This window comes from Onychostruthus taczanowskii, unplaced genomic scaffold (assembly GCF_017590055.1).
Source record: "Onychostruthus taczanowskii isolate IOZ18803 unplaced genomic scaffold, ASM1759005v1 scaffold11, whole genome shotgun sequence".
Taxonomy (NCBI): domain Eukaryota; kingdom Metazoa; phylum Chordata; class Aves; order Passeriformes; family Passeridae; genus Onychostruthus; species Onychostruthus taczanowskii.
This window is the reverse complement of record NW_024497629.1, coordinates 15,560,873-15,575,979: the sequence shown is the minus strand read 5'-3', so window position 1 is coordinate 15,575,979 and position 15,107 is coordinate 15,560,873. Positions and strand designations below refer to the sequence as shown.

The 15,107-nt window shown below is 35.0% G+C and overlaps 1 protein-coding gene across 1 annotated transcript in view; it reads left to right on the top strand.

Moving 5' to 3' along the window:
* CSMD1 (CUB and Sushi multiple domains 1) overlaps positions 1 to 15,107 on the top strand; it is a 1,071,386-nt gene that overhangs the window by 947,711 nt on the left and 108,568 nt on the right. The window contains exons 41-42 of the mRNA XM_041420500.1: positions 2,032 to 2,241; positions 13,679 to 13,867. Coding sequence (XP_041276434.1) covers positions 2,032 to 2,241; positions 13,679 to 13,867 — 399 coding nt within the window. The remainder of the gene's footprint in view (positions 1 to 2,031; positions 2,242 to 13,678; positions 13,868 to 15,107) is intronic.

Here is a 15,107-nt window from a genome sequence, read left to right as displayed (position 1 = left end):
AGTTTGATAAGATAATGATTTGTTTTCTGTAGCTATCAGTTTTATTCCATGTAATGTTCTGTAAGAAATTGTTTAGTGTAGAAAAGTTCTTCTGTGACATATCAAATTGATATTTACAAATTGTATAAACTTGGATTTAAGGCTTGACGGGACAGATACAGTGTGTTCTGTAATTGAAATTAGCATGTTTGAAACTGCTTTGGGGCATCTATTTATTTTTTAATTACCTTTAAACCTACTTTTACATTTTTAAAACACAAAGCCATTCTATACTGAATATATGCACTAGACATAAAAATTCCTTCTCAGAAATTAAATTAGAATTATTCCATTTTAAAGGTACTCCATGGGTCATCAGAGAATAATCCATAACAGTAGATTACTTTCATTCAAATACATAAACAATGTTTGGGCTCTATACAAGTATGCCAGATTTGATTATCTGCTTGTCACTTTTGCAGTTTAGGTATAATATTAAGTGGCTGCTCAATTCTGTATCATTTCTATGGTGCTGACATCTAGTCTCTGTTGGGAATCACTAGACACTGAGATACTGTAGTCAAGTTGTTTCCAGGCTGCTTGGTGCTCTACCTCATCTCCAGTCCTGAGGGCATTGCAAAATTAGTGACTCCATTCAAGTTAGACTAGCCAGATCAAACGTCATACAGAGATGGCTGATACTATAACTCTGATGTGTTTGGTGTGTACCTCTCTATTGATGGCACTGTATAAAGTGTTGTTATTCAGCAGCTGAAATACTTGTTTTCATAATTCTCATTTTGCATAGGTCAGAGAAGGTGCTAAAACTAAATATCCCATACTTTTACAAGTGTTCCATAAAACCCAGTTTATTTGGTAGCTTATTTAATTTCTCTTGTAGAAAAAAAAAAAAACAAAACCCTTTTTTTATACCATTGATTCAATCTTAAACCACAGGAGTGAAGAAATCAGCTATAAACAAGACTGAGTGCATTACCCTGGTAATCTATTACCCTGGTAATTAATCTATAATGCTCTCTTCTGGAATGAAGAATATGTCTCTACTGCTAAGTACAAATGTCAAGCAGAGTTAAGGCATTGACTGTTTCACACTGCTTTGTTGGCACATTCACTAATTCTGTTTCATTCTATTACAGCTGGTTCGTTGTAGTCTACTGGAGCAAAGTTAGGTCCAAAAAGTGCACTTGCAAGTTACTTGTTACTAGGCTTCCAAACCAGGGGTTCATCCCACATTTTTGTTTTGATATGATACATACACATGTTTTAAGACTGGATTTCAGGTTCTTAGTCCACAGGAAGTAGTGCCAAAACTTCAAAACAGCTCTTCCCATGAGATTATGCTTATACTTCCAACTGTTTTGCATGTTTTGAATACTGAAAAGCCTTGTTCAAGCACCTGATTCCTGGAGAGGGATTGTGGTAAATTGTCTGAAGTCCCTGTCACCAATCTGGAGTTCAGTGCATCTTATAAGGTTGCATACGGGGTAAGATGGCTCCAAGCTAGAGGGAAAGGGAGACAAATAAGTTGACCCGGGGCAGGAAAAACTAGGTAGAGTAGATAGCTGGAACTAGGCAGGTAAGCTTTTGCCTCAGAAAATTCACTCTGTAAGTAACCCAGCTGATCCTGAGTTGCTGGGAGAGGCCTTGGCCCTGCTACAGGGATGCACTTGGGATGGCAGAGTCCCAGCCATACCATAGTACAGCAGGATTTGTGATTTGCCCCTCCTTTCAGTCTTTCTGTTGATTGGTTTAGGAATATGAAGAATCCCTGGTGTTGATTTTGTGACTTTATGGCTTACTTTAATTTGTCCCTTCATGTGTGATGAAATATTTATGCATAACCAACAAATTAGAAACTCTGACTCTTTTAGTAATTATTAGCTGTTTCTTTAACTCAAGCATCCCACTTTGAATACTGACTAAAGTATAAATATAGTGCCTGTAACAACTGTTATAATTTTATTTTTATTTACATGCTTTAGTATTAAGCAACAGGAGTTATAAATTTTTTTTCCTTTCTCAATGCTACAGGTGCACATATTCAGTTTCTGAATTTCTCCACTGAAGCAAATCATGATTTCCTTGAAATTCAGAATGGGCCTCACCACACAAGTTCTATGATTGGCCAGTTTAGTGGAATGGAACTCCCATCACCCTTGCTAAGTACTACTCATGAAACACTGGTCCATTTTTATAGTGATCACTCAGAAAACAGGCAAGGATTTAAGCTGACATACCAAGGTAAGGATGAATTAGCACAACAATATATATGTTTGGTATATATTATATAGCATTCTAAAATCTGTAAATTGTTTAATAAATAGATTGGAATTCTTAAAATTGAAATTATCTTGAGTTGGAATCTTGGTTCTGTTGATGTAAAAGCCTGAGAAGAAGGTGATGTTATTTGCCAAAGGTCACATAGCTGATAACCCTTTCCATTCCATTAAGTTAAACTGTTACCAGTTCATACTTGTAATATTCACTGTCTTGTTTTCCCATTATATGACCTTTCTATGATTAATGTAATGATAAAAGTTATTTTAAATATTTCGGTAAAAAGTTTTAAAATTTCCTATGTAATGTATTTGCAGTCTAGACTCCTGTGAAGATTACCAGGAAATGAAAAAACACCAGATAATACATTCTATATGCATTTTCAAACACAGATAATCAGTATTTGAAAATGTGAACTTTTTGTTGTCACTTACTGTTGGCTTTTTTTCTTCATCTTCATTGTTTGTTGCATTGTTTGTTTTCCCAATAGTGACAATAATGCATCATTATTTTTTGCATATTTTTGAACTGTTAAAATAGTCTTATTATCAACAGTTGAGCACTATTACAGGAGCTGAACAGTTTAACACAATGGAACAGCTGGTTTAATTTTTGGATATCTGTGAGGGAATTCATGCCACCTAATTCTAGGACCTTAATTTGGGTAATTTAATTATGTGTTGGGGGTTAACAGTAGTGGGCAGTTAAACACCACACAACCAGTCTCTCACCTGCTACCCACCCGAGTGGGGTGGGGAAAGAGGAAAGGAATACTAAAAGCAAATCTTGGGGCAAAGTTAAAAAAAGCATTGTTTAACAGGTGAAGGATAAAGTGAAGAAGAGAGCAAGAAAATAAAAGTGATGCAAAGGCAGCCACTCACCACCTCCCTTAGGTGGACTGATGCCTGGCCCCCCTCTTTTCTCTTTTGTTGCTGAACATGATTTTATGTGGTATGGGTTATCTCTTGTTAGTTCAGTTCATCTGCCTGGTTGTGTCCTCACCCACCCTATTGTACATTCCCAGTTTATTTACTGGCAGAACATGGTGGGAAACAGAGATGGCCTTGATGTTGTTCAGCAAAAGACAGAACATTCCTGTATTATCAGTGTTCTTTTGGCCACAAACCAAAGACACAGCACCATATGAGCTTCTATGAAGACAGAAAACTCTGTAATTTCCAGGTCCAGTATAGCATTTATTTGCATACACACTTTTACATATATATATATATATATATTTATAGTTAGATCATATCTATGGAGTCAATGGACAGTGAGGAAGATTCTGAAGACCTGATTTAGACTGATGCTCATAAAGTATGCCCACAAAGAAATCATGACTCTCTGCCATCTGCAGATTTTTTTTCTGTCACATAGTCTTACAAGTATGGAATATTCTCACGTCACACCCACCTAGTCTTAGTTTCCTTCTGAGCAGTCAAAAGTAATTGTGATTGTCAAGTTACAGAAATGACAAATAAGTAAAATATAAAGCCTTGTGATATATTTTCTAGTACTTTTTGTTCTGGCTCTGTTTAGTGTGTTTTTCTTTGCCACAACAAGCTCTTCCTTACTTATGGCATTTTCTTCCCTGAAACTTGTAGTTAAAGCATACATTGTTTGTAGACTGTATAACGTTCTTCCAGAGGCAGTTTTGCAGCTTACGCAACAAGTGCATAGTTTTGTTACTGTTTTCTTCTATTCTTCCCTTTCTTACTTAGTCCTGTAGGACTATTTGGTCTACTCTGAAATAAATGGGAATGTGGTGAAGAGGACATGATACAATAGGAAATGCTATTTTTTTTTTTTTGTTCATTCTAACCATCTCTTATTAAAATCAGTTGCTTTTTAGATAAGTTGCGTGCTTTCTATTTCTCCCACTTGCTCCTTGTCAGCTGTCAACAAAACTATGATCATGAGTGCCTCAATGGCAGTGTAAAATTTTATACTATTATGTAAACATTGGAAAAGCAATTCACTTAAATCCAGAGCAAGGTATTATGAAATATTACATTGTTGCATTACATGGACCTAATAATAAAATATTTTTAAAGTGATGAAGATTGTGTTAAAATGAAGAAAAATTAAGAAAATGTCAAAAAAGTATTATTAATTGGAATTAATAAACTTGTAGTAGTATTTTCCTAGTACTTGGCAAAAATCCAGAAAAAGTATTAAATTCTCAACAATAGTAATAATTTGATAAGATTTCTCATTGCTAAGTTATTAATCTAGTAGTTACAATAGTAAAACAAAAATCAAAACCAAGAAACAGATACGGTTAAATTAAGTGACATTTGTGCCATGATAATTTCAAATAAAAAATAAAAGTAGTATTTATCTCATTTCACAAAAAGTGTAGTTATGGGTATATTTGCAGTACCAAATACATATATATTCACCTGTTTTATGCTTCCCATCAGTGAAAAGCAAAGCATTTACTTCTGTAAAGACAACTCATGCATTTCATTTGTATGTATTACTCCTTACCTATAGAGACAGTATTCTAATGTATGTGTATGAAAATATGTGTGTATGTTAAAAATTTAAAACATTTTTTAAAAACAGTCAACATAATACACTTCAATAAAAATCAAAGGCTGGGATAAAAATGTTATTCTAAAAGATATTTATGATTTATTGGGGTATTTTTCCTAATGTAGAAAGTTGGTAACACAGTTGTGTTCAATTTTTAAGTTATTAGACATACCAGCTAAGCTCACTCTATTGAATTTATAATTTACTTGTGTTCTGTTTTCTATATGCTTCCTTTTCTTCATTGTACAAACAGATATGGGACTTTTCTTCTTTAAAAAGGAATTGTCTTGCACGTGCTTATTTTTCTTCACAAAGCAGCAACTCTGTTGCTTCTGAGATCACAAATTACACAAGTTATTTCTACTGAGAAGATCTAGCATTCCATGATCATCATATAGTCTAACTTCTTATTATTAAACTAAAATAACTTGCTCAGCATCCTTTAGAACATATAGGGAATTGTACACTCAATTAGATGTCCATAATCTACAACTTTGGAAAGTATTGTTTCAGTGTATTCCCTGTTCTTCTCTTGTCTTCTGAAAGAAAATGCCAGTGGTATACAAATGAGCAATTTTATTGTCTGCTTTATTTGGTATCATACAAAGTATATGTTGGTTTTGATAACTGACTTTCCTTTTCCTGTTCCACATTTGTTGCCCTTGATACTTAGTTATCTTTTCTGATGGATTATCTCTGGATTTTCCTACTCTTTTTTAGCATTATATTTCTCAATTACTCTCTCTTCTTCTTACTATCTGCAATTGCTGAAACTTGAATTAAAAAATAATTCTTCATTACTCCAATGTTACTCTTTTCCTTCTCCTTTCTTCCCTATTAGAAGTGTTGTTTTCCTTTCAGTAAATCGAATGTCATACAAATCTTAGGCTGATTTGTTTGGATGATGGAATTTAGCATTGTTTTGTTGTCTGGCTGTCACCCTTCTGAGTATACCTTTGCTATCCAATTTTGAAATCATTGGCCAATTTCAGTCAAATCTCACAGTTCTGAAATAAAGCCTTTGTTGAGAAGAAAGATGCAGCATTACTCCATAAATACCAATTCAGTTTGGCTTGCTGGCTACGAAGTCAGAATATTCTTTGTCACAACTCAATTTAATATGCAATGTCTTCCCTAACTGCTATTCATGGTGTATAAATGTGGGAGGGAAATAAAATATGAGTAATTGGTATGGGTGTCACATTCAAAATCTTATGGGCAAAAGGAGTACTGTTATATATTGAAAGCTAAGAATTTATTTTTAGACCAATTGATGCTCACACAGTTAAGTTGTCCACTTTTGTGATTTCTAGAAATGAATTTGCAGAGCAAAGCAAATGGAGTTGAGCCCCTGACATTTTTATACATTTAACCAGATGTTTTTATTCACACTGCTTCTAACTGATCTCATTTTAGGATGTCCTAATATACTATAATTGGGGAAAAAAAAAAGTTTTATAAACAAAAAAAAAAACCCATTACTTTTCTAAGAGTGAAATTAATTTAATTTACTCTTAAAAAAAAGAAGAGTGGGCAAAAAGAATCCATAATTAGTCATATTTGCCAGATCCATTCTAATTAGTGATTATGTTGCATATTAGTGAATGTACTACATATTAGGAGTGCCCACAAACTTGCATAGCTTAATTCTAATCTGATCTGCTGTATTTAAATTGCACTAAAAGGGATTTAAGATTAAATTCAGGGTTTTTACTGTATGGTACTAAAATCAGTTCAATTCAAGGACTGATTTTTTTAAATGAAAATTATTGGCCTTTTCTACTAACCAGAATACAATATGCAAGGGCTCTAAGGTAGCACACTTTTTTTTGCCAGGTAAATACCTTTTTTGTAGATACCAATCTAAAAATAAAGAGAGATGAGTGATGGCTATGCTTATTCAATCAAGCTTGCATGCTATAAAAAAAATTAAGTTTTCTAAAGATCTCAACATTTTATGAAGGAAAAGGTTTTTTGATAACCCCTCATCTCAAGGGAAAGCATAGAATATGAGCATTGTAGAGTGAATTATGAAACTAATAATGCTATTTCTCAATTTTTCTACTGATTTTCTGAAGGCAGAAAAATGGTTATGAGATTGAATCTTAATATAGCTTGGGATTGTACTCTGAACACATTATTTTTGGGAAGAAGAAAAGTGAATGCACCCTGAGAACTGTAAAATGTTTTCTATCCATGCTTGTAGGGATCTAGTGGCGGTCCTTGAGCCTGTGAATTCTCAAAGCACAGTTTTTGAAAATATAATGTAAATCACTTAGATACTGTGTATTTCTGAATGCATTAAAAAAGCTTTGTCTCCTTAGCAGAACCCTGGGGAAATTACAGCTCTCAGTACCATTGCTGATCAGATTCTTATTGGTTTAGGCTCTGATATTTTCATGTTGTTTTCCCTTCAGCTTTGCAATTGCAGTGGTGGGCATTCCATTGTATTAAAGATGGATTGCTAAATTTCTGTGTGTTGTGGAACCTTTTGTTTCACTTGCAGCAAGAAGGAAGTTCACAGTGATTGCCTGTTGAACTACTGGAAGAAAGTAGATTTTTATTTTTCAAGATAATGAAAGGACTTTCAAAGTCCTGATTTTTTAAAGAGAAACATTTAAGTTTAATTACATTTTTTTCTCTGTTGAAATAAATGTTGTACTGTTTAGTTAAAAAGGAGAAGCAGTGAGAAAGACTGTCTTTTGTTATGAGTGTTGCAGTTTTGCCACCTATGTAAAACAGCAAAGAGATGAAACAACCACAAATACTTGGAAGAACATTTCTGTTTGTCATTTGACTGGTGATCTTGAGTTTCTGAGACCCCCATAAATGTCAAATCTCGATACCTGAGATATAAACAGTCTCTGTACACTAAGACTTGAGAGTAACAGTCACAGAAGTTTGATTGGCAAGCTGTTATGCCAGGTCAGACAAAATAAACAGCTTTTATGTCCTTTGAGGGATTCATAACAGATTTTAGTGCACAGAAGAACACAGTCTGTTGGTTCATAAGACTAATTGTGGGTTTTAATTCTTCTCAATATAACTGTTACCTCAGCTTTTAATATTTATAGAACATCTTTTTTTTTCCACTTAACTTTCCCTTTGGACTAGAGCTTCTTTAAGGGAAGCAGAATAAATTATTGATTTGTATTATTTTTATTGTGGAAGTCCTGGTTCCTATTTTTGGAACTATTTTCACTCTGAATTTCAATATAAGATAAAGCTGAATACAAAGTATCTTATTCTCATATATTTGAGAGTTTGAGCAATATGTTCTAGAAAATACATAGAAAAATGTCATAATTGCCATCCCTTTCTTCTCCAAACACTCATGCACAAAAAAACCCCATGATTTAAACGTGTTAAATCTGATGGCCTTTAACTGGAAAAAAATTATTATGGCAGAGCTTCTGAGTCATAGGAATCACGGAATGAAAAGGGGAGTGTTGAAAAGTTACTGTATTTCAAATTATGTCCTAAGGCAGGAATGCTAAAGAAAATAAAACACAATCTTTTGAGGGCCTTGTAGCAAATTCTTTCTAAAACATTAATTATGTTTTGTGATTCTAGTCCTGAGTCATGACATCTGTAAAGATTTTGTTCTTTAGTGCATACAACAATAAACTGAGGTTCCAGATTGCCAGTCCTATCCTGTGCTCCAGCAATCTGCATCCTGGGCTTCCATAAAAAGAGGCATGGCCAGCAGATCAAGGCAGGTGATTCTCTCCCTGTGCTTTGCTCTCCTGAGTCTCCACCTGGAGTGCTGCATTCAACTCTGGTGCTTCAAGCACAAGAGGCACAGCCCTGTTAAAGTGGGTCCAGAGGGAGACTACGAAGTAAACAGCAGGCTGGAACACCTCTTCTGTAAAGAAAGGCTGAGAGAGTTGGGGTTCAGCTGAAATGAGAAGGTTTCAGGAAGTCCTTATTGTGGCCCTTCAGTATGTAACAGGGTCTTTTTAAAAATAAGAGACTTTTTACCAAGGCCTTTAGTGAGAAGGGTCAACAGTTTTAAATCAAAATACAGTAGATGTAGATTGGACATAAGGAACATAAAATGAAGGTGGTGAGACACTGAAACAAGAAAAGCTGTGAATCCCTGAAGGTCTTCAGTTAAATGGCACATCTTCAGTTTAGATGTCAGTTTTAGCAATCTGATCTACTGAAATATGTCCATGCTCATGGCAGGGAAGTTGGAACTACATCAACTTTAAAGGGCCTTTCCAACAAAACTCATGGCAGGCCAGTCTAGTCTGAGAAGTGGATTTTTTTATTGAGTCAGTAGTTTTACACACCATTATACTGGAGGAATGAACAATAAATGAAAGTTTTAAGGGAGCTAATTGTGAGCTCTCCTAGTATTTGAGTGATTGCATGCTCAATTCTCTGCTAATACTATTTTAATGCAAAGGAATTATTTCCATATTTAAGTGTTACAGAGGTATGTGGCACTTGGCAAGCCAATAAGTCACCCTAGTGCATATGTAAGATGGCAAATACATTTGAACCATAACAACAAGGTAGCAGAGAATCAATTACATTTTGTTTGTGATTTACATTCTTTTCTTATCAGTGGAAAATATACTGTGCAAATAAATGAGAAATAGCTATATGAGATAATTTTAAAAGTATTTGACTGCTGCCAGTATTGGAATTAATTTTTTTTTTCCTCAGATTTCCTTTACATTTTATTTCAGGCTCTCACTAGAGTTTTTCTGCAGTCAAATGGAATCTCAGCTTGTAAAGTTCAGTAGCAAACAAATCTTTGGGCATGACACTCATAAAAAGAGCTTTCTATTGCAAGGTGCGGCATCAGGATTTGTTGGCAGTATTTGTTAGTCATGACTACTGAGTAATGAATTGCTCTTTTAAATCAGGTGTTATTGCATATGTCAAAAAACCAAAGAAGGATGTAATTAATATTTATGTTAAAACTATAAAACATATTTCATGAGTGACCTATAAATCATATCATAGTCACATTGATCACCTGACCAGTAATTTATGAGTCTTATATAGGATTTATACCAAAAAATACAAGCAGTGCATGTTAAAATTTTTACACCTTATTTTCTAAAATAACAAATTGCAAAACAAACAGTTTTACTCTGCTCATATGCAAGTGCTTTCACCCCTAACTGTCTGATCTTCAAATTTACGGTGATCTGCTTTAGGCACAGGTTCTCCTCTTACTAAAACTAATACCAAAACAAAACCCCAAAATTTCTGTATGTATTTTGTTTGCCTTATTTACAACAGCCAAAAAGCATACACATTTCTCAATAATGAGTAACTAGAATTTTAAAAGCTAGGCTTTGTTTTTTCATTTACAATCCAAATGACTGTAAGGGATGCTATTAACAAATATATGGGGCCTGATATGATTTATCCAAGTGTCCTCAAGGAGCTGGCTGATGTAATTGAAAAACCTCTCTCAATTTTTGAGCAGTCTTGGGAGTCTGGAGAGGTCCTAGCTGACTTGAAGCTGGTCAACATTGTACCAGTTTTCAAGAAGGGCAAGAAGGAGGACCCCAGAAACCACAGGCCTGTCACTCTCACTTCAGTGCCTGATAAACTTATGGAGAAGCTTATTCTGGAAGGTATTGAAAAACACCAGAAAGACAATACAGTCGTTGGTCACAGCTAGCACAGCTTCATGAGAGGAGAGTGCTGCTTATCAAACCTGGTTTCTTTTTATGACAAAACAACCCACTTAGTGAATCACGGGAAGTCAGTTCATATGATCTTCTTGGATTTCAGCAAAGCTCTTGATACTGTTTCTTACAGGATCCTTCTTGACAAAATGTCCAGCACACAGCTGGATAAACACGTCACTTCATGAGTGAGCAACTGGCTCATAGTTTAGGCACAAAGGGTGACATCAGACTGGGGATGGCACTACTGGGGTCCTTTGGCCCTGTGCCCTCCCACATCTTTGTAGCTGACCTGGAGGCAGGACTGGAAGGGATACTAAGAAAGCTGGCAGATAAAAGAAGATTTGAAAGAGCTGCTGACTCACTTGAAGGCAAGAGACCCTGTGGAAAGACCTTAGCAAATTAGAAGATTGGGAAATCACCAACCATATGAAGTTCAAGGAGGGAAAATGCTGGATTTTTCACCTGGACTGCGCCAACTCTGGCTGTATGGACAGGCTGGGGAACAAGATGCTGGAAAGCAGTGCCACAGTTAGGGACCTGGGGGTTCTGGTCAGTGACAAGTTGAACATGAGCCAGCAGTGCCCTGGTAGCCAGGAGGGGCAACCCTGTCCTGGGGGGCATTAGGCACAGCATCGCCTGCCAGGCAAGGCAGGGGATTGTCCTGCTCTGCTCTGCCCTGGGGTGGCATCACCTCAAATCCTGTGCTCACTTTTGGGCACTGCAATATAAGAAAGATTTTAAACTATTAGAGAGAGTCCAAAGCAGGGCAGCAAAGATGGTGAAGGGCCTTGAGGGGAAGCTGTGTGGGAAGTGGCTGAGGTCCCTTGCCCAGCCTGAAGGAGATTGAGGAGAGACCCCATTGCAGCCTACAACTTCCTGATAACCTGCTGACTGATGCCAGGATCCCCTTCCTGAACCCAGATCAGCCACCCTTCTGGGTAGCTACTCCCAGTTTGTATACCACGCATGATGCTCTCTGGTATGAGACCTCCCTTTGGTCAGTTCAGGCCACCTGTCCCAGCTATGCTCCTTCCCACTTTGTTTATCTTCTTTCTTTTTTGCATACCACCTCACTGGCAGAGCCAGTGAAAAATTGTTAAAAATTAGAAGAAATTAACTCTTCCAGGGCACAAACAGGACAATACCCACCTCTTATTCCATATGATTTTTGTCACACCAAGTTTCAGTTTTCCCTAATATCCCATCACCTTCCCTATTTATCTCTTTTGACACATATACACACAATCATCACTTCCTTATCTATGGAACACCTCGGTCAAATCTGTTAGGACTTCCTCTCTCACCTGAGTGCTTCCTGTCTTATGTTTTTATGTTGATCAGTGGGAGACATTTTTTTTTCCCTGAAACTGATTTTTAATACTAACTTCAAATATTCTGAGGCTGTGTTAATTACTTTCAAAACATAATCTGTGAATACTGTATTGTAACAAGTTAACCAATAAGGAAGGATGGTATTCATCTCCTCAAAAGGTAAAAAAGGTAATACAATCAAAGTTTAAGTATTCCAGTACTTACTGTAATTGTTCCAAAACACTATTGTTGTAACTGTTGGGCAGTACATTGCTACATCTTTAAAAAAAAAAATCTGTGAGATCCTCTGAGCTTCTGGAATAATTTCTATTCTATTTTTAATATAATTTGCTAAATAGTTTTTAATATAGTTTAATATTTCAGTCTTGATACAGTACTCTTCAGAGTCCTGTACTCTTAAATAATCTTTCTACTACTCTGTTTTGTATAAAGATGTTGATAATGATATTATCAGTATTAGTACTACACAAATGATAGCAAGAGTAATAATAACATTAAAAATTAAGGAGCCATTACTAGATTTAGCACAAAATTTAATCAACCACAATTTAGGAAAATAAACCTTTCTGTATTTCCTTTCAGTAGCAATTAATTTTTATTCTTAGGTTTTGAATTTCTTTTCTTAATTTTTTGTTATTTGAGAGAAGGGGGATCTGGTTTTTTGGAGGATTTCAGAATAATTCTAGTACCACTACATCTTTTCAATTTTCCAGCATTACAAACACTGAATTCTGGATTCACTGAAGGAATTAGGGAAAAGAAGAAGGCTTCCTCAACGTAAATCTTTTTATTGCACAGCATGATTGTAATTAGCAATGACTAAAAAACTTATTGCCAGTTGTTGTAATTCAGTGAACCAATTAAGTACAAACTTCACTTTAAGTAAGCACTTAAGCACATCTAAAATATATGTTTAGCTTAGTCTTGCTGAAATGGCTTGTTTAAATAATCTATTTCAGAATAATAAGCATACATCTCTACGATGAACATGTTCCTATTGTAAAGGTTACCTTTGAAAAAAGTAACAAAATGCTTTATTCAAGAATATGTTCATCATATTCTCTTGCCTTGTTTTTAGAGCTTGCACTTAACACATGTGAATACAGAGCACACTGGTATTATTATTCTTGTTTGAACTTTCTTCTGACAGAAGTATTCCTTAACTGGAAATTGAACGTTCAAAAAGAAGAGACCCCTCATCCTTTTATGACTGGTTTCATAAATAGCAATTACTTACTATCCAATCTATATTGTTTGCAAATCTGTATAATATTCATTGTTTCATATGGAGCTGCTTACATTAACTTTATACCTTAGTAAATGTTATTAATGAAAGCTTCTTCTGAATTTTCACCACACTGATTTTTATGAATTAACTGTGCTTTATTGAATAATATTTTTATGTCCTCAAAAAGACAGAACCTAACGTGAAGTATGATGAATAATTAAAGCAATTTTTTGCATGGTGATATATCTAAAAGGAGATTTCCATTCACAGGTATTTGTAATTTTTTAGATCTTTATGGTGCTCTGCTGTGTTAAAGTAATTCATTAATTCTTTTAATTTCTTTAGGTCACATGATTTTTGAGCATGGTTTAATATATATTAAAAAGCCAATTGATTGTGAAAATCTTGTATTGCATAAAGTTTTAAGGAATGAATGATTTTGTTGTACATTATTAAAATATTTTTGTACGATCCAAGTGGATGTTTTATTTCTTGTTATGTGTTTATCTCTGAATAACTGGACCTTGGCATTCCAGTGTTTACCTACTATTCGGTAAATCTGCATTACAGATTTTTTTATTAATGTGTATTTCCTAGTGTGTTGTGAGCTGATTAAGCAGTAAAAAGTACATCTGTTCTCTTCCAGCTTATGAGTTGCAGAACTGTCCTGATCCTCCTCCTTTTCTGAATGGCTATATAGTCAACTCAGATTACAGTGTGGGGCAGTCAGTATCATTTGAATGCTATCCTGGATATGTTTTGAGGGGGCAACCTGTTCTCACTTGTCAACATGGAATCAACAGAAATTGGAACTATCATTTCCCCAGATGTGAAGGTAACTTTCTGGTAGTACCTTTGCTTCAGAACTCACAATACTTTTTGATTTTTGTTTACCTGTTTTTGTGCCTGTACATAATGCAGCTTTTTCTGAAGTGCCTTTATCCTAATCTGTAGTGTAAGGAGATAAAGGCAGAATATTATGTGCTTTGTAAATAATAAATGTTTTATGAATCATGTTCCTCGGCAGTGATTTATCCTTCCATCTGTCAGATGTTAATATCTGTCAGTTGTATTGATTATGAGAACTCATGATGCTGCCAGAAACTATTTTAACCTCTGTGTGAAAGACTATTTCAAGGAGATACTTGTATTCAAAAGCAGTTAGGTTATGGAGACACCTTTATAAATGTTTTGGAAGAAAATAAGTTATTCATGCTAAAAATTCACTATAAACAGATATGTAATTTTTTTTTCATGTTAAACATATGGTAGAGTTTTGAAATATCAATTAAAAATTCATATAAAAGTGTAAAGTATTAACAGTTGATGTTTTTAGAATTTGTTAGAAACCTAGCCAAAGTTCAACACCTCATACTTATATTCTAGTGATATAGATGCAGCACCAAAGGGCATGCAGCCTTCTATATTTTCTTATTCCTTTTTACTACCTATAGAAGCATATTTCCTAAAATACATGAAGGTGTATAATAGAAGAAGCAGATGTTTATGGTGTAAATCAGCATTTTCTGTTTTCTTAGATGAAACAAGAGTAAATAATATATGTTGTTTAAAATGACATGCAAGAAGTGAATTAGTATTTATAATGACATGAGGGCAAAGTCATTCTTACTTTTCCCTGTCCCCTCATCCATAGTTTTAATTCAGTGGTTTTATCATTTTCTAACTCAAAGAAGGCATTCCTCTGCTAGTGACATTTCTATAATTCACAATGTGCATTTGGCCTGGTTCCTGTGCCTGTGAATCCTACCTTCCAAGCCTATCCACAGTCATCTACATCTCCTCCACACAGCTGAGGAATGCACACAACTCTATTTTGTGTGTGGTTGTGTGCATTTATAGGAACCATTTCTGACTAAACAGCAGGTTACTTTCTGTTTTGACTGAGCATTAAGAGTTTCCTGTCTCTCGCTTAGCACACTACTTGCTTTGTGGAAAATTCCTCTGTGTATGTTAAAGCTCCACATAATACTGCTGAAATTATTCTTATGACATATAAATGGTTTTTTCTACAGGAAAAACAAATTGTTACTCTGATTGTTGTAATTTGATAGTGG